The 22,621-nt window shown below is 33.7% G+C and overlaps 5 protein-coding genes across 6 annotated transcripts; 1 reads left to right on the forward strand and 4 right to left on the reverse strand.

Moving 5' to 3' along the window:
* Nucleotides 1-965: 965 nt before the first annotated feature.
* Nucleotides 966-2,562, reverse strand: LOC123898072. Its single transcript, XM_045948922.1, has 3 exons — nucleotides 2,404-2,562; nucleotides 2,251-2,312; nucleotides 966-1,393 (listed from the first exon to the last, which is right to left on the reverse strand). Exons 1-3 carry the CDS (start codon nucleotides 2,459-2,461, stop codon nucleotides 1,268-1,270), a joined length of 246 nt encoding a protein of 81 aa, XP_045804878.1. The 5' UTR covers nucleotides 2,462-2,562; the 3' UTR covers nucleotides 966-1,267.
* Nucleotides 2,563-8,325: 5,763 nt separating this feature from the next.
* On the reverse strand, nucleotides 8,326-9,015 carry LOC123896223 (F-box/kelch-repeat protein At3g23880-like). Its single transcript, XM_045946638.1, has one exon. The coding sequence runs from the start codon at nucleotides 9,013-9,015 to the stop codon at nucleotides 8,326-8,328; it is 690 nt and encodes a 229-aa protein (XP_045802594.1).
* A 558-nt stretch (nucleotides 9,016-9,573) lies between these two features.
* On the forward strand, nucleotides 9,574-15,492 carry LOC123898229 (nucleobase-ascorbate transporter 11-like). Its single transcript, XM_045949130.1, has 10 exons — nucleotides 9,574-10,392; nucleotides 11,116-11,213; nucleotides 11,312-11,482; nucleotides 11,564-11,664; nucleotides 11,934-12,069; nucleotides 12,205-12,255; nucleotides 12,354-12,638; nucleotides 12,744-12,978; nucleotides 13,084-13,364; nucleotides 15,030-15,492. The coding sequence occupies exons 1-10, from the start codon at nucleotides 9,789-9,791 to the stop codon at nucleotides 15,249-15,251; spliced, it is 2,184 nt and encodes a 727-aa protein (XP_045805086.1). The 5' UTR covers nucleotides 9,574-9,788; the 3' UTR covers nucleotides 15,252-15,492.
* A 2,394-nt stretch (nucleotides 15,493-17,886) lies between these two features.
* LOC123898231 (heat shock cognate 70 kDa protein-like) lies at nucleotides 17,887-20,740 on the reverse strand. 2 transcript variants are annotated; one of them, XM_045949132.1, is made up of 3 exons: nucleotides 20,550-20,740; nucleotides 20,251-20,474; nucleotides 17,887-19,732 (listed from the first exon to the last, which is right to left on the reverse strand). In XM_045949132.1, the coding sequence occupies exons 2-3, from the start codon at nucleotides 20,468-20,470 to the stop codon at nucleotides 18,093-18,095; spliced, it is 1,860 nt and encodes a 619-aa protein (XP_045805088.1). In that variant the 5' UTR covers nucleotides 20,471-20,474; nucleotides 20,550-20,740; the 3' UTR covers nucleotides 17,887-18,092. The 2 variants fall into 2 exon arrangements, with proteins under 2 accessions (XP_045805088.1, XP_045805087.1); XM_045949131.1 differs by having other exon boundaries at nucleotides 20,556-20,658.
* Nucleotides 20,741-22,063: 1,323 nt separating this feature from the next.
* On the reverse strand, nucleotides 22,064-22,621 carry LOC123896224. Its single transcript, XM_045946639.1, has one exon. The coding sequence runs from the start codon at nucleotides 22,619-22,621 to the stop codon at nucleotides 22,064-22,066; it is 558 nt and encodes a 185-aa protein (XP_045802595.1).

Genomic DNA, 22,621 nt, shown 5'->3' on the forward strand with positions numbered 1-22,621 from the left:
TGTTTTCTAATCTATGAACAAAAGAGGTAATATAATAATCGAAAAAATAAAAAAAGAATGTTGAACTATGTCAATTGGAAAATCAAGAAAACTCATGGGGAAAAGCTTCAACAAGCAACAATCAAACGCCAATAACATTCACATATTGTGCATTTCAGAACATTTATGCTTTCCACTTTATATTTATTGTGCAGTTTAAGCTTTCAATAAGCAATTCTTACAGCCAAGATTATGCAGTTTGCAGTTCATTAACCTAAAAAAAAAAACCTAGCAGATACATTGTTTTCTTTGTTGTGATTAAGGAGGACCAACCATGGATACTGATGGATAGTATAGCAGTTGTTTCAACCCTACCTCACACTATCACAAGAAAACGGAACACTTTATTTATAACTCTTAATTACTCATTCAACCACCACCAAAATAAATAATTTAGTGTCTACAAAAAATAGCACAAGGGGCAAAATACTTCAGGTTGTAGCCAGATTGTCATAAAAGAAAATCGAAGACCTGCATCATATAAGTTTTGTTTTCTATATGAAAACTATTTTTACTGGTATTTGTTACCAGCAAAAACTAACAACCAGTTTCTGAGCTCTAGGGAAAATTTACACACTAGTTGTTCCATGTCATAACATAATAATCAGTTTACCTACCCTCACCCGTTTACCTGTGTGTGATAAGTTAAACTAAAAACCCCTTTAAGTTCAGATTCATAGATATGACTATCATTTTTTTGTAAAAGCAAAAATCAAAATAATTGCCCTGACTAAGAAGGCCCGCATATATGAATTCAATCTAATGAAATCAACATCCATGATACATGTATTCTACCGAACACTAATGTCTAAACAGATTTCGTTTGCATGTGTTTGGTTGGGTGTCCACATGTTTAGACAGTGTTAGACACCAATCGCACGTCATGTTAGCATGCATGTAATACATTGTCAAATAAGACACACCAATAAAGAACTCATTATCTTTCTGGTGGGTGAATTTCATCCCATGATGGATGATTCTGTCTCCCAGTCATCATAAGTGAAAATTTCATTAATCAATTACAAGATATAAAGATAAAAGTATATAGCTGATTAGAGACAAAATTGCAAGAGAGAAACAGCAACTACAATGAGCTTAGTTACCTAATATACATCTCATCACACTCTCATAGTCAAATAGTGTAACACAAAAAAGAATACAGAAACAGAACCTTAAAACAACTCTGTCATCTATCGATTTTTCAACGCATCAGCCTAAACAAAAAGACTTATTTGTCAAGCTCCATTGCTTGGGCAGCTTTAGCTTTAGACAGAGCGGTCAACTTGGTCTTCACTTTTTTCTTTCCCACCTGAAATCCACTTCCACTCTTCTTTTTCCTGTCACTACCATCAACCTACAAATTTTTACAACAAAAGCATCCAATCATTAGTCCTCAAAATACACACAAAACAACAATTCAACCTCTCTAATCTCTACTTTTGGTTTTCCTTACAAAGTTTGAATCTAATATTCAGCTTTTTTGCACAATTACACACATTATATATGTAGACACTAAAGCACCAATAATTAAGATTGAAAGTGCATCCCACATGGACCAGGTTTGATAGTAGTCGCCTAGTCGGTCCTTCCTGACTGACTGCACTGCATTCGGCCACATTTGAGCTGTCCAATGCAAGATCGGACGGTTCAAATTTAAAACTCAATTTTATATTTAAAATGTTAATTAAAATTTGAACTTAAAATCTTGACCGAGATCAGACGGTCTGTATCTACCGGCTGCGTGCAATTTGACTACACTGAATCCATTTCCATCTCACACCCGACACATGTAGTTACATTCAAACCCTTCTATTTATTTAAATTATATTCAGTGTCTATGTATCAATGTCTGTGTATATGCTTCTTAGTTGGCAACAACCGATCAACTTACAAACATATTAGTCCATATCAATTTATATTTATCAACTAATTTCGTTGTAATTCTATCAAACACTTCAAATTCAACAACTAACTTTTCACCTACAAGTTATCTTATCAGCTATAAAATCATGTAGATGTTATGAAATATCAATAAGGAGATTATGGTTGACCCACTATCTAATTAAACAAGTTCAGAACTTTTGGCATAAAAAATAAAATTATATCCAAAATTAATAGAAGAAACCCAAAATCATATATTAATTTTTGAAAAAACAAATTAAAAATCTCAGCAGAAAAAGGAAATTTGATAAATCAAAGAAAAAAGCTCACTTTCATCTTGTTTTTCTTCGCCTGGAGCTTCTTATCTTTCTTTTCCTTCTCTAGTTTCTCTCCTGAAAGAAATAATCACAAGTATGAAATCAGAACATGAAAAAAATTGAAGAGTAGGTTTGAATTGGGAGAAAATTGAAGGTGAGAGAGTACTTCTGAGTTCGAATTCGTGCTGCCTCTTTCTCTTTGCGAGATTGTTCTTCTTCGACATATTTCTTCACGTATTGGAAAATCTGAAAGACGCAGTGATTTTTCACAAAACCCTAATTTTTATGAATTTGGGAAAACCCTTAAGTCTTATACGAATGAATTAGTTATTTTGTATTTGGTCCTTCAGTTTTACTGGTTTTCTATGTTTTCCTCAAAGATTTTCTTTATTACATATAGGGGCAAAATAGATATTTCACGCACATAATTATAATATTTTATAATATTTTTTTTAAAAATGCATTTTTTAAAAAGTTGCATTTATTTGTTTTTATGGAAAAATTTGAATTTATTATACTCGAATATTTGGAGGTCTCATAATTATAATATTAAAGTTGTATTTTAAAAATGCATTTTTTAAAAAATTGCTTATAAAGTGTTATTGATGCGGTATATGCATCCTTAATAAAAATAAAACAAAATTCAGGGTCGGCCCTGTGGGTGTGCAAGGTGAGCCACCGCACAGGGCCTCAAATATTCAGGGCCTTTAATTGTTTATTTATATTGGTCTATTAAAAAATTTATATAAGAAAAAAAAATTAATGACTTTGTTACTACTAAAAATATTTTATAACTCAAAAAATAAAATATTTAATAAACACACTCTTAATTTTATAAATAATTTGCGGTTGATTGTAAAAACAGAAGCAACATTACAAGAAAGTTTTTTTTCCCCAAGAAAATGTAAAGTTGATAATGATATTAGATTGAAGATGTATTTTAACGTCATTGATTAAAATGTCGCTTTTAGATGTTATTTACTATGATGACTATTTTTTTTTGTTATTTACAATTTAAAGAGAGAATGACTTTTAAAAAAAATTATATTTTTTATTAAAGATCCATTTTAAATTTTCAAACAGGGCCTCCAAATACTCGGGACCGGTCCTGACAAAATTATATGCATCCAATTTTTTTCTTCTTCCGTTTGTTAACAATTAGGCCTTTTGTGCATCCAAATTAATCATTTAAGTGTTATGTTGTGATGGTAATGGTTGTTAGTGTTATTTTGGGTTTTGAATTACTAATATGTTTTGGAATTTTGCAATAATTATAATTTAATTTTTTTCCGGCTTAAAAAAAACCTTTGACAAAAAAAAAGAAGCTTTGTACCAAAAAAAAAATTGACCAACGCGTGTATCATGGTGATTTTTTATTTTTTTTACAATGAGCTGGGGATCGAACTCATGACCTATAACATATATACTACCAAACCCCTCACCACTATACCAAATCTAGTGGCTTTATCATGGTGATCTTTGGCAAGAGTATCATAATTGTCTTTCAAATTCATTTAAATAAGTAATAAATATTGTGGACCATATATTAATTAAGTGGAATACTAGTTAATTAAATGTACCTTAACTATTTTTGAAATACATTAAGTGGGATACTAGTTAATCTAGGGCACATGTTAGCGGGACCCTTTTTTTATCTCCCTTTCCACTAGTTTAGATCTACGTTTGCACGACATAGATATTAAATAAGTTTGTGTGCCGAGGTCCCATGTTCGATTCTTTTTAGTGCCAATTTGAGATGACTAATTTAGCTTCTTAAAAGAAAAAAATTGTGTGGACAAATATACATGTAAGTATATTAGATTGAAATTTTTTAAATTTGCAATTACAATGACATCTTAATCTTATCTTAATAATATAATATCTACACATAATAACATCATAACTGCCTGCATATCTTTTACTATTAAAAGGAATGTTGAGTTGCTCACAATCAAGTATTTTGTTGATGTGGCACTCTACAAGAAAAGTTTACAATCTCTATTAAAAAACTTTTTCATCATCTCCTTTAATTAAATCATTTTAATTTTAATTATCAATATATCAAATTATCAAGTTTACAATCTCTATTAAAAAACATTTTCATCATCTCCTTTGATTAAATCATTTTAATTTTAATTATCTTTAATTAAATCATTTTAATTTTAATTATCAATATATCAAATTATCACTATATAACTTCTTAAAAGGGACCAACTAACTAAAATGAAAAATTATTAAATTAAAATGGACCAACTAATATATAAGATTTATATAACCACAAAATATTCATGACTATTGGAATTCTTTCAATACTAATACTAATAAAAAAAGGAATCATTATATTTCAAGCAAGTGAGTCACTTTGATATTCCAAACCTCTTTGATCAATCTCTTAAAGAGCTGAATTTAATAAAAAAAAAAAGTGTGTCTCTCTTCCTTGCAAGTTAATTGGTTCCTAAATGAATTAAAAGGGACCAATATAACCACAAAATATATTCTTTCAATACTAAGAAGAAAAAAAAGTGGTATGTGCTATGTATTATGATAGGTTTTTCTTTCAAATTCTAGAGCTAGAAAGTGGTATGAGCTAGAAAAACACTTTACTATAAAATGAGAAAGTTTAGTGACTAATAGGTTCACTCTCACTCTTTATAACCACCACCCCACATTCTTTTTCTACTTATTATTTCTAAATCTTAATAATTGATATTTTCACTCAATCTTTGAGCGTATTTCTACCATGGTGCTATGTATTGATATCCAACAATATTCATTTGTACTAATGTTTAGTTTTTGTTCTTCATGTGTAGGTTGAAAGAAATAATTTTTCACTACAATAGAATGTTAATGGATGAAAAGGCCGGTATACTCAATTACTCTCATCAAATTATATTGTTCATTTAAAAGTTATCTTTAAAATATATTTTTTATCATAACAATGATTGTAAGTAAACAATCTCATTTTTCTCATTTATTTATTGATATTGGTTGTTCATTTGTTATCGAGAACATAGAACGTTATATTATTTTAGTCTACTTACTCCAGATCCATGTGATAGAACCAGAGGAAGAAAAAAGTATTTACTAATTTATAAATTTTTTGTTTGAGTCATCATTTACTTTCTCCAAAATAACTCTTAGGTACGTATTCTTCAACTTTTAATAATGTCTTATGTTCTTTTCTTACTTTCCATGTATGCCTTCACTAATTTATTGATTTCTATGGCAGAATATTGACTAAAGTATCTATTGATTTTCATGCATCCTTACGAGAAATTTGTAAAACAAATAGTCACTCATATAAGAATATTTTATCATCTATTGTATATTCAGTTTCACCCTTTTATTATTTATCCATTTTGTATTTCATATTCTTCATATATGTTAATCCATATTTTTTATGGTTGGATATCTATTATATTGATCTGCCAAATTATATCTTGAAAATTGACATAACATCTTTTACTATTAAAAGGAAGCTTGAATTGTTTTTAGGCCTTCTTTGTGATGATGTGGCACCTCTAAGAGAATTTCTTACAAAAGAATATATCAATAATGAAAAATGAAAAATTTAATTAAAAGTGACCAACTAATATTATAAGACCTACAAATTTATATCTCGGTTATGGTTTAGAGAGAGACATAAATGATACTATGACCATCAAATTCTCATGATTGTTGGAATTCTAAAATGAAATTCTCACAAGAAGATATATCAACAAACAATGATGTATTCTTATATTATTTGTCTCAGCTTTCTACTAAATTTGGACTTATAATGATAAATGATAGTATATAATGTAATTGAGAAAAAACTGAATTGCGCCATATTGACATTTTTGCGTCCAACTTTACTAAAAAAAATTCTGATAAAAAAAAAATAAAAAAGTCTTCCTTAGAGATTTTTTTTAATAATATGCAATTTTACTAAAGTTATTGTATAACTATGAATATAATTTTATATTTGATACCGGACTTTTTAGAAAAGAGAATTGATAAATATGAGAACAATAACATGTTTATTATTGGTCCATAGAAGAAAAAATAATTAAAATCAGTTATGAGATTTATTTTATGCTTAATTGCAAATAATTTGAAACACCAATTAATAGTGTGACTTTTGATTATCTGCAAAAGAAACAGCACACTAAAATGAAAAGAATTAAACTTCATGTGTTATTGTGGTTTTTGCATAAAGAGATCTAATTTCTTATGCTATAAATTAACATTTGCATAGTTAATTTGTAAAAATATAATGCAATGATAACTAAACACTCATTACAATTAAATCTTATGACTGTTGGAATGCTTCTCAATGTAACCATGATCCTTATATAACTAATATCTATTCACATGTATCACATACTTTTTGTTTAGTCATGCTCTCTCATTTTTTGTATTTAAATTATTTTGTATGTTTTCTATGTATAGATATTTTAGCAAATTATTATGTCTATATATATGAATGTTATTCTATTTTCAATATCCATTTTTCATCTTTTTAATGACTGAAGTTTAAAGATTGCTTTATGCAATAAATGTGGTCATTGCAGTGTGATGATTGTGGAGCACGTCCATTTGATCGGAAGTTTTCATTCTATTTAAACCATGGATTTGGTATGTTTTGTAAAAAAAAAAATGTATGTCTCAACTACATTAGAAATAATTTGAATGTATATGACCTATGCAAAAGTTTAGAAGTTAAAGGTTATAATTTATTTTACGACATATCTATAAGCGAACTTTAAATTGCTCTTATGTCTCGTATTTTCTTATTCTTTTTTGACCAATAATACATCGAAGATGAGTTAAATATGCTATTTTAATATCTATCATTTAACTATATAATATTATTATATTTATAACAATTATTATTTTTCATTTATAAAAATATTTTAATTATATAGTTAATCGAACCCGTGCAACGCACGGGTTTACCCCTAGTATTTACTAATAAGAGACCTAACAATAGTATGCATACAATCCTTAAAAAAAAAACAGTATGCATACAAGTATGGAAGCTAAACGCCAAACCAGATGTCTTTGAGCAATAGAAAAATGCAAACCTTGCATTCAGCAATATCAATAATAAAATGCAAACAAAACCGCAAACCAGTATGTAGTTAGTAGCGTACTCATTGATATATAATATACAATAAAAATACCAAACCAGTTATAACAAAACCACTTTGTTTAAAGAGTTGCAACAAAATTCACAATATTATTATTGAATAAAAGGAGTAAGAGTAACTAAAAATTAATGTAAACAAAACTTGAAGTGATCCTAATATGATCTCTTTTTACAAAGAAGAATTGATTCAATATTGGAATAAAAGAACCAATTAATTTCATTTTTGGGCATCTCATGTTCAAATTCATTGCCTATTATTTTATGCCTTTTTTTTGGTTCTTTGGTACATTAAGTGGAGAGTTAATTATCATAAGCTGCCAATGAGGAGCCACTCATATCAATTATTTCTACATTTGCCAATAGTAATTGGTTCATCACATTTACTTGGATCAGTATCAAATTCACAGCATGGCATTCAATTTGAGAAGCTCAAAGGATCTCACGTTTTGGACAACTTTTCTTTTAGAAAAACAATTGTAAGGCTATTTGCCATTTATTTTGAATTAGGTGCTATTTTAATTTTTTATTATTATTATTATTAGGTCCATTGAGCTACTTTCAAAAACTCTATAAATCCTAAGTTCTTCTATGAAATAAAGGAAGTTTTTGATTGAGTAAAAATACAAGAGTTATTCTCTTTGGTTCTCTTAACCTCATTTTTAGCTTATCGGTTTGCCGTTGCACTAACTTTTGACATATCAACCGGAGCCTCCATAGCCGGTTGTGGCATCTTTGCGACTTATCAATCGATTTTTCCACCCTGATCGCGGCGTCTTTCCACCACCTCCGCCATCTCAACTCTTTTTTTTTTTTTTTTCCGACCGCTCCGCGATTCTCATCACCACTTCACAAATGTGTATTTACAATTGTGGTGATACAAGACTCTCATAGTAAATATATGATTGCTCATTCAGAATATCGGAATCTGAAATATAATTCAAGCTACCATTATTTAAGTTATAGAGCAAAAATTTGGCATATATTCTGTATTCCATCTTTAGCATTGTGAATTTCGTCACCATCATGTTCAGGCAGCAACACTTCCTTATAAGTCTCCTTCACGAGATCAAAAGAAAGAAATAGAATCACATCTTGGTTAGAACTAACACCACGTTTAACAATTAGCCAATCTAGAGTGCCACTCACAAATTTTCCAGCGAAACTAGTAACGTAACCAGGGGCAGAAGGAAAATTCTCAATAGTTGTCCAAGAAGTTCCACCAAAAGTATAAATCTTTGTCACTTTTTCAGAATCATAAGAAGCTATATCAAGATAAACAACTACAAGCAGTTTGTACTTGTCATTAATATGATCATAGCCAAAGCCATGATATTTGACCCACATACGTTTATCATAAGAATGAAGGGTTTGGGATTTTTTGGATTTAAATCTGATAGTAGGGTTCCATAATTGAACATAACCTTGATCAACATAAAACAAACATAGCAACCCATTGCATGATCCAAAAATATGGAACCTATTTTCCATGCAGAACTCATGAGGTTTAGTAGGTTTTGATGGATTTTCAAGCAATGCTGATCGATACAGCCATAAGAGAATATATGTTGGTGGGTTATGTTTGGTTTCACCATTAAGATCTGAAGGTGACTCTTTGCAAATTTGGGATGGGAGATTAGGGTTTTCCATGATTTGCAAAAGCATTTGAACTCAAGAAGCGATCTCACCGGAAGCCTCAAGAGTATCTGAATGATGAGTTCCTCAGGCAAGTGGTTACAAAATGCTTATGTGAATGTTGTTCTTTGCCAAATAGATACTACAACATAAAATGTGGCTTTGGCTAGCATGGAAGACTTCAAGTCTTCCATGGTGCACAAGTTCCCGATATTATTATAACGAATACAAATTTTATAAAATCGACCATTGGATTGAAAGTTTATATCGTTTAGATCATCCATAATTTAAAAAAAAAATCGGAAATCATTTGATATGTTATTGAGAACAATCAAGATTAACGGTATTAAAATGTTTGTCCTGTCAGCCGGTTAAAAAAATGGAGCGGGAGACAAAAAAAAATCAAAATAATAGGATAAAAATGTTTAATTTTAAAATGGGGTCAAAATCGTGGATGATGTAAAATAGAAAGATGAAAATTGCAATTAATGTGAAAAACAAAGAGAAAGTAGAAAATGATGAGAGGCAACAAGAGAGAAGCTTAACTTTACATATGATTGCAACCAACGGCCATACTACAAGGTCATTTTGGTAAATCAACTCCCACCTCCTTCACCGATCACTATCAGTCACTTGCTAAAAAAAGCTCTCTTAACATGTATTGTATGTATTCACACACTCTACACCTTCTACTCTTTTTTCCATACAAGTAATAAAAATCCAATCTTTACTCTTTCCAAAATACTGGGTCAATTTCATCACTACCATTTTCTTCAGAAAAATTGTAAATGGCAACTGGGTCGAACTTAGAATCAGTGAACAACAAAAGGGGTGGTGGCACTATTGAACCTAAAGTTCCACCTTTTGTTCCAAAAACTGGTTACAATCCAAGAGATTTACGTTCATGGGCCAAGAGAACTGGTTTTGTTTCTGATTATTCAGGTGAAGCAGGGACAAGTGGAAGTGAAAAGTTTGAACCTTTTCAACTGAGGGGAAGAAAAGAGAATGAGCCTAAGATAGAGATAGATCCAGTTGTTGGGAGGATGAGAGACAATAGAGGTATTGAGATCCAACCAGCTTCACATGGAGGGGTTGGATTGGAGGAGAATGTGAAAAAAGAGAATGAGCCTGTTTTGGCTTTGAATCCTGATGGTGAGAGGAAAGTTGGTATGAGAGGGAATGGTAATGGTAATGGAAGTAATGGTAATGGTAGTAATGGTCATGGAGTATCTGCAGTTGCTCCTATGCAAGATGAAAAGTATGATGAGGAGAATGTGGTACAAGATGAAGTTAAGGTTGATTTGTTTCCAGAAGGAGTGGAACCTGTTGTTGATGGTGGATGGAAGGGACCGTCAGAATTGAAGTGTGGTCTTAAAGAAAATCCGGGTTTTGGTTAGTTTATGTTTCATTGTTTTTCTGTTGGTTATTCTTAGAATTTGGGTTGGGCCTAACTCAACCCTGCAAAATCGTCTTGTAAGATGATGACCGCCGTTGCTTATAACTCAGGTCATGCCATCCCGCATCCAATGTGCGACAACACCCCTCACGCCCAACGGGTTTGGTGCGTGGATATAAATGATCGGTGGTCCGATAGCAGAAACCTAATAGTAGGTGGCCCAATAGATCTCGGAGAGGCTCTGATACCATGTTAGATTCTGGGTTGGACCTAACTCAACCCTACAAATCCGGATTGTTAGATGAGGATTGCCTCTACTTATAAACCCATGTTTAGGTTATCTTGCATCCAATGTGCGACTCTCTCTTAACAGTTATGATTGTTAATTATCTCATATGGTTTATTTGATTCATTAGTTATAGTAGTTTATGTTTTAGAAAATGCTGATTTTGGATTGTTTGAAAGTAGTTTTGCTTAACTTGAGTACATGCGGAACAAAATTAATGTCTTATGATGAACATTTGAACTGTGTAATACTGTGTAACTGTGTTTTAAGCAATGTGAATTGAATGTAGCTAAATCCATGTGTTTTAATGATGTGTATTATCTTAAGAATAGATTAGGAAGCAAGATAAATTAGCATAATCATGTTCCTTTCTTTAACTTGCCCAAAAATCAATAACTCGGTTTTACTTACACTTTTATATCTTCAACTGCAGTATCTCTTATCTATTATGGCTTACAGCACTATCTATCATTGGCTGGTTCACTTGTATTGATCCCATTAGTCATGGTGCCAGTTATGGGTGGAACCGATGTAAGCGTATGCTGTTATTTACCATTTATTACTCTCTACGACAATCAATAGTTCTTCGGATTTTACTTTTTTATGTTAACATTAATCACTGATGACAGAAGGATACCGCTACCGTAATTTCTACAATGTTGTTTATTTCTGGCATCACAACTATACTGCACTCCTACTTTGGTACTAGACTGCCTTTAGTTCAAGGGAGTTCTTTTGTGTATTTAGCACCGGCGTTAGTCATTATAAATGCTCAAGATTATCGCAATCTTACAGAACATGTAAGTTCCTAGTTCATTAACAAACACAATCTTAATTCATCAATTACTCAAGGTTCTTAATCCTGGTTATTTCAATTGCAGAAATTTAGGCACATAATGAGGGAACTTCAAGGTGCTATAATTGTTGGTTCAATCTTCCAATGTATCTTGGGATTTAGTGGCTTGATGTCTATCCTACTCAGGTAACAAGAATTTTTACGTCATATCTTTGTTCTATTCACCATAAATATCTTTCTTCATTTGTTCAATTTAGTAAATTTGTATATTTTATTAGTATGATGTTCTGCTACCTCATTGAAAATATACGATGTGTGTGCATTAACGTGCGAGATAAAGAGGTGCATGATATTGGTCAATGAAGGGATAAGTAATACTGAACTTTTATCAAATGAGAGTTGTCACGATTTCGGTCTCGCATGTCAATTCTTTACAATATTACAATTTGTTGTAGGTTAATCAACCCAGTCGTGGTTGCGCCAACTGTTGCTGCCGTAGGTTTAGCATTCTTTAGTTACGGTTTTTCACAAGCTGGCATTTGCTTGGAAATTACTGTTCCACAAATTGCACTGGTTCTATTATTTACTCTGGTGAGTCATGCAGCACCAATCACTGGTTCCAAAGTAATTGCTTGATTTATAAACAGGTCACGGGATTTGGAATTTTGTTAAATTAGATTTTTATGTTCAGATATTCATTATTTCTTTATTTTGTCTTGTTTGAAGCATCTCCGAGGAGTATCTATCTTTGGACGCCACTTATTTCGAATTTATGCCGTAAGTATCTAAAATTAAGACATTCTTTCTTCATTTTATATTGAGAATATGTGGCTATAATAACAGACTCTTACAAATTACTTTTTTCATATATGTAGGTTCCATTGAGTGTATCATTAGTTTGGATATTTGCATCCTTTTTAACAGCAGGGGGTGTGTATAATTACAAAGGATGCAATCCCGATATACCGAGTTCAAACATTCTTACAGACGCATGTAGACAGCATGCATATACCATGAAGCATTGCAGGGCTGATTCCGATGCATTATCTACTGCTGCATGGGTCAGAATCCCTTACCCTTTACAGTGGGGCATCCCTATTTTCCACTTCAGGACTTCCATAGTCATGGTCATAGTGTCACTCGTTGCCTCTGTCGATTCAGTAAGTATCACATTTAAAAGTTTAGATGGATTTTTGTTTTGAAAGTAAGGATTACATATAGCGGCGTATCCAGGACTCCGAGTCACTAGTTTATCCTTTTTCCAGGTTGGAACTTATCGTACTACTTCTCTTCAAGTTAATTCGAGGCCTCCAACTCGAGGAGTTGTTAGCCGAGGTATTGCACTAGAGGGTTTGTGTAGTATATTGGCTGGTCTTTGGGGCTCAGGTACTGGTTCAACGACTTTGACAGAAAACGTGCACACAATTAACAGCACAAAGGTGGCAAGTAGGATAGTAGTGGAACTTGGAGCAGTTTTCTTGATCATATTCTCATTTATAGGTAAAGCAACAACCCTTCGTGTCAAAATCCATAATTGTAGATTAAAGTTTAGACGTTTCTCTATACAGGCTGAACATACACTTAAATTGTATTTTCTTTTTGTAGGGAAAGTGGGTGCCCTTCTTGCTTCCATTCCACAGGCTTTGGCTGCTGCCGTACTGTGTTTCATGTGGGCTCTTACCGTGACATTGGGCCTATCGACTTTACAGTATGCTCAATCAGCCAGCTTCAGGAATATGACAATCGTTGGTGTTGCCTTGTTCCTTGGTATGTCCATTCCATCTTATTTTCAACAATACCAACCTGAGTCGAGTCTTATACTTCCCAGTTATCTGCTTCCTTATGCGGCGGCATCAAGTGGGCCATTTCATTCAGGCCTTAAACAAGTAAGTCACTTCTGTATGCAGAAACATATTAATGATCTTATTTTACATATTTCTCTATCTGCGATAAATATTTATGATCTTAGTTTACATATTTCTCTCTCTGCAATAAATAGTTAAGGGTATTATTGACAAGGCAAATGCTACTTATCGCGGGAACCAGAATCACGAATTTGTCCTGAATGATGTGGCACCGATTTGCATCATCTAACTGTTAATTTAATAAACCCTGTTTCTCTCTTCTCTCTCATCTCATCCCCAACTACAACAGCCCCCTTGTTTTTTTTAATGCAATTCTCCTTTGCTCCTCTTCTGAATTTCTCTCTCAAATTCTTGGCTGATTGTTTTCCCCTCTCTTTCATAATATTTCTCTCAAACTCTTGTAACCAAGATCTTTCTATTACCTCTCAAGGCCAGCTTGTTGCTCAATTGGGTTTTGTTTTTTCCTTGTTTGGAAGTACTGTTAAGATGGGGTTTTTAAAAGTAAAGATTTTGATAACAATTTGGGTTTAGAAAGTCTTTATTTTGAGGGTGTATCCATGGAGATCATTGGGGAATTGGTTGGCTATAGAAGAGATTAATAAATTGAAGCTTCTGAACTGTAAAATAATGGATGGTTCTTACTTTGTTCTTTGTTTGCTGGGTAACAAATTAAGCTCAAAATGAGTGTGGTTTGATAGTGTTTGTTGTAACTTTTGAAGTTTGATTTGTTGGCCTCATTTCTATTTGTAGACATGAGAACAAAAAAATTAGTGGCGGGTTCATAAAAAATAGATAAATAAAAAGCAGAGAAAGGTTTTTTCAGACAAAGCGGTGACGGGAAGCGGTTACAATAATTTTTGAAGCACTATCGTTATTTGTTTTGGTAGAAGTTAAAATAAATACGTATATAATAAATGCTCAAACGGATTTCATGATACATTCGTGAGGATTTTCCTCGCGAGATATAGCAGCGCTGTATTGACAAAACCAAAACTAATGTTGCAGTGAATTTTAAAAACGACAAATAAACAATTTTTTTCTACAAAAGCGACAATTAAAAAGGTACGGTGAGAGTAGTTTACAGATTGTTCCTGCTTGGAACTGAGATATCGATACTTAGCTAGATGATGCTCTAGGTCTAAGTCTGAGTGTATGTGTGTATGTAGAATGTGATGATCTTTCTTAGGTCACAGGGGACCTATATATAGGCTAGGCCATAACGGCCTTGGGCGAGATTCCCTCGCCCTAGTAGTGGAGTTACTGACGCCGCCATTCCAGGGGTCGTTCCCCCATGTGGTCTGTTATTTCGGCCTTATCCCCTCACGACTAGGGGAAGACATTGGCGTTACGGGAAGGTATTCGGGCTTGGTCCTTTTGGGCTCCTGTAGTCCTAGGCGAATGGCCCAATAGGCGAGGTTGGGCTTGGGCGAATAGCCCCCCGGTTTTTTATCCGGTCCACAGATGAATATGCCTATCACTAAGTATAGATTATTTCACAAGACCCTATCATTCTCATTGACACGTCACAGTATAAACTTGTTTGAACTATGGTTAGATAGTGAAATATAATCAGACGGCTGTGTAAAACTTATTGTCTTATTGTTCATGTATAGTTATCAAACTCCTGTATTTTTGTTTTAATATTGATGAGCTGAGTGGTCATTTTCTTTGTCCAAAACTTACCAGCTTGATTTTGCTATCAATGCTCTTATGTCCATGAACATGGTGGTTACACTGTTGGTGGCATTTCTACTGGACAACACTGTCCCAGGAAGTAAAGAAGAACGAGGCGTGTATATATGGTCAAGAGCTGAAGACGTTGCCGCAGATGCTTCACTGCAATCTGAATACTCCCTACCAAAGAAAGTTGCATGGTGTTGCTGTTGGTTGAAGTGTTTAGGGGTCTAACTTCGGACATTAAGAAAAAGGTATTGAAGATCATGAAGTAAAAGGTAAATGTACATTGTAATATAGTTATTTATAGCAACATTAAATTGGAGAAAGGTTTGAAATATTCATTATGCTAGGAAAATTGTTTAGTTACTTTAACATGTCAGTCAAAATTGTCTAGTGAAAGAAAACAATGTATTTAAGAGTTAAGAGTTACTAAATATTTTTTTTTTTATCATTAAGTGTTTATTATTTTAAAGTTCACATCCAGTATTTAAGAGTTGTCGCAAGTCACTGACAAAGGGGAAAAAATGCGGACATTGATTATCTACACTGTTTAGTAACTATAGTATATTTAGGAGAGAAAGTTTACTAAGAAAGAGTTGGTAGATTCCTCGAGCCTACCCGCTATTTTAGCTGCGGTACTTTCCGCCTCCATATTACTAAAAAAAACTTTACATATTTCTGAAAGTGTAGTTTTGAACAGCATAAATTATAATTTGTTCTTTTTTTAGGTGTACTTTCATTATTGAACTCGTGTTGAGGGGCATGGAAATTTTTTCTGCTATTTTTTCAGGCTAACAATCGTTCAAAAATGTTAATGAGAAGGAAAAATGTGACGGTCATAATTTATGAATTTAACTGTACAATGTACAAAATCCAATGAACGGAATGTGTAATTTGGTGGTAATGTGTGTTTCAGCCTTAAATTCGTCTAGTTATATTCTATCATGTTATCACAATGCAAGTATTTTTTTAAAAAAATATCATTATAATGTAATAAGATAGTAAAATATGATTACATATAAAATTTGGATGAGATTTTCGAGTATTTTTCAGTTTAACCATAACTTGAGTCCTTGAAATGCAAACGTTAAAACTCTTGAGTTCACTATACTATTGTAAATTTGTAATCCTACTAAAGGTTAATTATTGCAAGTGCACGCTGAGTATATAGATAGTTTATATGCCAAAAATACACGGACATTTTGGCCTAACGACCTCCCATTTAACAAAAAAATAAAATAATATCAATCGTTAGTTGATTTTGTGGTGATTGGCGTTGAACTTGGTAGGGAGGACCGCAGTTCGATCCCCTGCAACTGCGATCGAGAGGGGGCTGAAACCACTTGATGTCAAAATTGACCCCCGAACCAGATTCAACTGGTGGTGAAAAACAAAAAAAAACAATTAAATAAAATAATATGGACATTTATAGTATATGAACTAGCTACATACTCGTGCATACGCACGGGACGCGCAAATGTTTTTTTTTTCTTACTAGAGCTTTTAAAAATTGTTGATTAACTTCTTAATTATAAGGAAAAAAAGCTAGGTAAAAACGGTACCATAGTCTACAACAGGATGATAAGAGAGATCAAATGGATAATAGTGTAATGCCGATGCTCGCTCGAGGTCTAGATGAGACAGTTGTTCCGCGTTGGGATGATATGGAATTGGGAGGGGATTGTCTCCCGTGTAAATACCACGGGAGAGTATCCAGTTTCAAAATCCACCCTTCATTACTTTTTTTTGTTATGATTGAACACATGCAAAAAACAAAATGGGTGGTTTGGATTTAATGGGAGAAAAATGTGACCGGAGACAATCTGCTCCCATATGGAATTACCTTCATCTCAGTCCTTGGAGTCAAAGAATGAACAGAACATGATCGCCAACATTGGATATGTTGGGGATGAATGGGATGAGGAATATGATATGGGGAAGAGGAAGAAGTTAAGGAGATTGAAGCAGAGTTTTGGTAGGCCAAATATTTTCCAACTGAATTTTGTATTTGGCTTATATATGGTTGAGTTTAATTAGGTATGAAATAAAAACTTTAAAAGTTGTAATTTACGGTTTCTCCCGTACACTATTTACAAATTGTATACAAGCAATCTCACGTTCCTTTTTTGTTTTTATTTTTGCTTTTCCATAGTTTCCTTCTACTAGAAGTAATCTTAGTTTCGACGTGCCAGACCACTAAATGTAGATATGAGAATTTAGCTTCTTCTGTTAGACTCAACCCTCGGTTGTCACAATCTCGCTTTGTAACGATATTCAGAACAGACGAATGCAGATTAAAAAATTGGCAGTGTTTGACAAAACACTCGTTAACTTTCCTAGTACACCTATGTTTTGTGCAAAATGTTTTCATGTCCTTCACTAACATGACAACAATATTGTAGGCAGCATTTGCATGATTAGAAACTGCCTTAGTTCTGAACTCCTCATTCTTATATAATTTACAGAAACAATGAGGCCATGATGAAAAACATGTAAATTCTGCACAATTTTACCTCCTGATGATGCTAGGAGATATCCATTCATCACAGCTTTACAATACAAAAGATCTTTGAACATGGTGTGGGTAGAAACAGAGAGGTTGAATGGAAAAGTTCAGGTGATACAAGTGACATATAGGCATAGCATAACATAAATGCAAGAGGGGAAAAAATCAGAATAAGAATATTTCAAACTAGCTAGTATTTTGGAAATATCGAGCACCAACTTAATGCAAAAGACGATTCACTCAAAGTGAGCATTAAAAAGGTTAAAACTACAGCACAAGAGTATAAGAATATGATGCCAGTATGTGTAGCATAGAACACATTCTTGCAAAGTGCAAACAGACTCTTAAACAGCCAATTTGTTTATCTAGAATGCTCGGAAGATATATAGATAATAGAGTGACTTGTGAAACCATTATGGTTTATAGGTCAATGACAGTAACAATTTAAACATTCATGCCCACTACAGACCAAAAAGATAAAATCATGTCCACATGTACAACAAACTTTATAAAACCGTACTTAAGATAATACTTAAAATCTTCATAGGAAAGAGTAAAAATAAAAGCTAACCAGTCTTAGCTATGATGTGTCCGAACATATTTTTGAGCTCCTTCAAATGATTCTCGAGAACATCTATGTCATTGTAATGGTGATTCTCATTCTCATCAACCAAACCTGTGGCCACCTTAATTGCATCTTCGATCTTCTTGATTTCTTCTGAGGAGAGCCTTAAATTAATATTCTTCTTTAAAGCACTTCTCATTTTGTAAATGTAGTCATCCAATGCATTCACTGCTTCAGCCTTCCTTAGGAATTTCATGTCCTCAGCATGGTAACTCTCGGCTTCTTTAATCAATTTTTTAATTTCTTCAGCTGACATCCTTTCTTTGTGATTGGATATTGTAATTTCATTCATTTTGCCACTGCACTTTTCCTTAGCAGAAACTGTCAAAATACCATTTTCATCTATAGCAAAACAGACATCCAAAGGATGGCCACGAGGAGCCAGGGTATGACCAGAAAGAATAAATGAACCAAGCAAATTGTTGTCACTAGCTCTTGTTCTCTCACCCTCAAAAACCTCAATCATGGAACTGGATTGGTTATCTTCGATTGTAACATATGGTCTTGTCTTCTTGACAGGAATGCAAGTGTTTCGAGGAATCACCACACTCATGATATCTCCTAGTACAGACCTACCAAGAGACAAAGGTGTAACATCCTGCAGCACCAACTTAGGAACATTCTTAATGTCATCACACAACAAAGCAGCCTGAACAGCTGCCCCATAAGCTACAGCCTCATCAGGGTTAATGCTCTTGCACAACTCCTTCCCCTTGAAAAACTCCTGCAACAGCTGCTGCACTTTGGGAATCCTAGAAGACCCACCAACAAGAACAACATCATTTACCTTACTCTTGTCCATCTTAGCATCATTAAGACAACTTTCAACAATCTTCGCACATTCATTGAAAAGGTCCATATTCATTTCCTCAAACTTGGCCCTATTAATTGACGAAGAAAAGTCAATGCCTTGGAATAAAGAATCCACCTCAATAGCGGCGACAACAAGAAAAGAAAGTGTTCTTTTGGCCTTCTCGCAAGCAGTTCTCAACCTCCTCAAAGCTCTTGGATTCCCGCTAATATCTAATTTCTTCTTTCTCTTGAACTCTTGTACAAAGTAGTTCACCATTCTGTTATCAAAGTCCTCTCCACCAAGGTGAGTGTTTCCAGCAGTGGCCTTAACTTGGAATACATTATCCTTAATTGTTAGGAGTGACACATCAAAAGTTCCACCACCAAGATCAAAGACAAAAATATTACGTTCTCCAACACAATTAGTTATCTTGTCAAGGCCATATGCAACAGCTGCAGCGGTGGGTTCATTCATTATCCTCATGACATTGAGGCCAGCAATAGCACCAGCATCTATGGTGGCCTTTCGTTGAGAATCACTGAAATAAGCAGGCACAGTAACAACTGCATTTTTAACCGGTGATCCCAAGTACATCTCAGAAATTTCTCGCATCTTTGTGAGTATCATAGATGATACTTCTTCGGCACAGAGCTGCTTCTCCTGATTCTTGTAATTAACAGTAATCATGGGTTTGTCATTGATACCAGCAACAACCTTGAATGGCCACAATAGAATATCATCTCTAACAACTTGATCACTAAACTTCCTACCAATTAACCTCTTAGCATCTGAAAAAATAAAATTAGTATTTCTCATGATTCAATTGTGATCAGCATTAATAATAACAAAACAATAAAAACAATACAAATAAATAGTTTGTAGTAGCTCTGTTGTGATGGTTGGATAAATCAAATGGATAGTTATGAATGAAGTTTAATTACTCTGTTGGTCCTTAAACTATTAGGAAATTTCTAAATAGATTCGCCAACAATAAATATTTGTCATTGTGTCCATGAATTTGTCAATAATTTGAAATTACACCCTTCAAACCAAGATATTGGGATTGGGCTCAAACAGTTAATGAGCTGCCCTAAGACGAATCGTTCGGGAGAACCGGAGTTCGGTTCCCGTGGAAACAATTCTTGGCAAGGCTTTATTTGCCTCGCGGCCGAACTCTGGATTACCAGGGCCCTTCCCCTGAGAACCAGAGGGTTAATACCAAAAACAAAATTACACCCTTCGACTATTAAATAATTTGTAACTAGGTTTTATACTTTTAAAGGAAGTAGTGAGAAATAGAAAATACCAAAGACAGTGTTTTGAGGGTTAGCAGCAGCTTGATTCTTAGCAGCATCACCAACCAACCTTTGTTCTTCAGTAAAAGCAACAAAAGAAGGAGTTGTTCTGTTTCCTTGATCGTTGTGAATGATCTCAACTCGAGAATGTTGTTCCTGCCACACTGCAACACACGAGTATGTGGTGCCAAGGTCTATTCCAACACCAAGTCCTTCGTATTTCCTCGCCATGAATCTGTTAAAAAGTACATAAACAAGTTCAGAAAAAACACACAAGTCAATATTTTGAGAAGAAAATGAGAAGCTTAACCTTAACTTGTAGTTGATTGTTGAAGTGAAGGTGTGAATGAAAATGCTCCTTGTTGAGGTTTATCTCTTCTGAAACCCTTAAAAGCAAAATCAAGTATTTGAAAACTTTTGCTGAACCTTTCAAACGTCTCTTCAGACTTACAGTCACTGTTCACTTTTACAGTGAACCGTCAAAAATAACACGCAACCGTCATTTTTCGTGGTTTCAACTTGGATTTTTTTATCAAACTACTCCTGTAAAAATAAAATAATACCAAATTACCCTACTTTTTTGAAAAATACCAAACTACCCTATTTTTTGGTGCGAGGAGAATGCTCGATTTTTTTCTCCCTGTACCCCCACTTTTTTACTTTATTTCCGTAATACCCCATTTTAAAAACAATTCTCGTAATACCCCTGTTTGGGGACAAAACTGGATTTTTTTCCCAAAATATACCCCTCTCCCTCTCTTATTTCCCGTAATACCCCCCTCTCAATTTTTTTTCCCGTAATGCACCTCTGACAGAAGACCAACTGGGTAGCACCATTTGAAATGGCGTAATGGCCATGTGATAGCGCCATTCAGAATGGCGCTATTGACTGCTTTTCTGCTTTTTCTGTGTCCCCTGCGCCATTGACTGCTTTTCTGCATCATGCCATTTGAAATGGCGCTATCAAACATGCATCAAGCCATTCAGAATGGCGCTATGCTCCTTGCTGTTATTTTTTCCAGACGCGCGCGTGGCTTGCTGCTTGGGAGGGAGAGAAAGAAAATATTTGTGTTTGAAATTTGTTAAATTTTTTCTACTATCTCATTCTATAAATACCACATTTCACACATTCATTTTTCACTCAACTAACTTCATCTTATTCATTTTATTATCTTTCACTCTCTTTATTTTATAAATAATGGCATCTTCGTCCAATGATTGCCATAATTTTTCTGTTAAATTTGAAGGCCGCCAAGAACATTTTAAGTTACCGATTAGCAAATTGAGTTCGCTTGCAGCTTTAAAGAATAAGATTGAAGAAATGTTCTTGTTAAAAAACAATGAACATATACAAATCCAGCATATGGCTTATTTAAATTCATGCACGGACATCACAAGTGACTCCATCGAAGCTACAACAACAAAATATTGGTACAAATTAAAAGGTGATTTGGAAGTGCAATTGATGTTTTCCTTTGTTGAAAACGAAAATGAACCACATCGTTTGTACGCGACCTTAAAGAAAAGTGGTTAAGTTGTTGTTGTACGTGGTTTATTTTTTAATTTTATGATTTATGTACTATGGTTAATTAAGAATGACGCAAGTCTTCATTTTATGGTTTATGTACGTGAATTTTAGTTTCTTAAAAATGATGTAAGTCTTTATTTTATTCTAATTATTTCGTATGAATGTGATTTTAATTATTTTGTATGAATGTGGACAATTATAAACATAGAAAAAAATTAGAAATTACTTAACATGGATTCATTCATTCATTATATAAACAAACATGGAAAAAAATTACATAAAATTAAAAGGAAAAGTTACGACGAGGGTCCCGCAACATAAGGACAATTATTTCTGTTATGATCCGGCATTCTACATAAACCACATAGGCGCTCTTTTTTGCCGAATTCGTCCATTTCGGTTCTAATGCGGGACTTTTTTGGACGACCTTTCTTGACCCTTTTCATGTCGGGACGGGGAAAAAGTTTCGGGCCTTGGTATGTCGGCCAATACATTTGTCCTTGAACCACTTCGAATGTATGCTCATAAACGCGGCATACATTGGCAACTTTGAACACATCATCAATGTACACTTGATAGTCCAAATGAGCGTGAAAACAAGCAGCAATAACATGTGAACAAGGTAAATGTAATGCTTGAAATTTTCCACAGTCACACCATTTTTCTTCCAAGTGTACTTTAAATGTATCCTTTGGTTGGCCTTCGTGGGGATCCTCAGTTTCCTCCACTGCGAAACGTTGCCTATCATGACGAGTGACTACATGTGATTGGGCCTTAGTCATTGCATCTGTAATCCTTTTCTGACATGGCACAGAATACACCTGACCAGAAGCTAACACAGCCATTGCATCCAT

The sequence above is a fragment of the Trifolium pratense genome, linkage group LG7 (assembly GCF_020283565.1).
Source record: "Trifolium pratense cultivar HEN17-A07 linkage group LG7, ARS_RC_1.1, whole genome shotgun sequence".
NCBI classification, from domain to species: domain Eukaryota; kingdom Viridiplantae; phylum Streptophyta; class Magnoliopsida; order Fabales; family Fabaceae; genus Trifolium; species Trifolium pratense.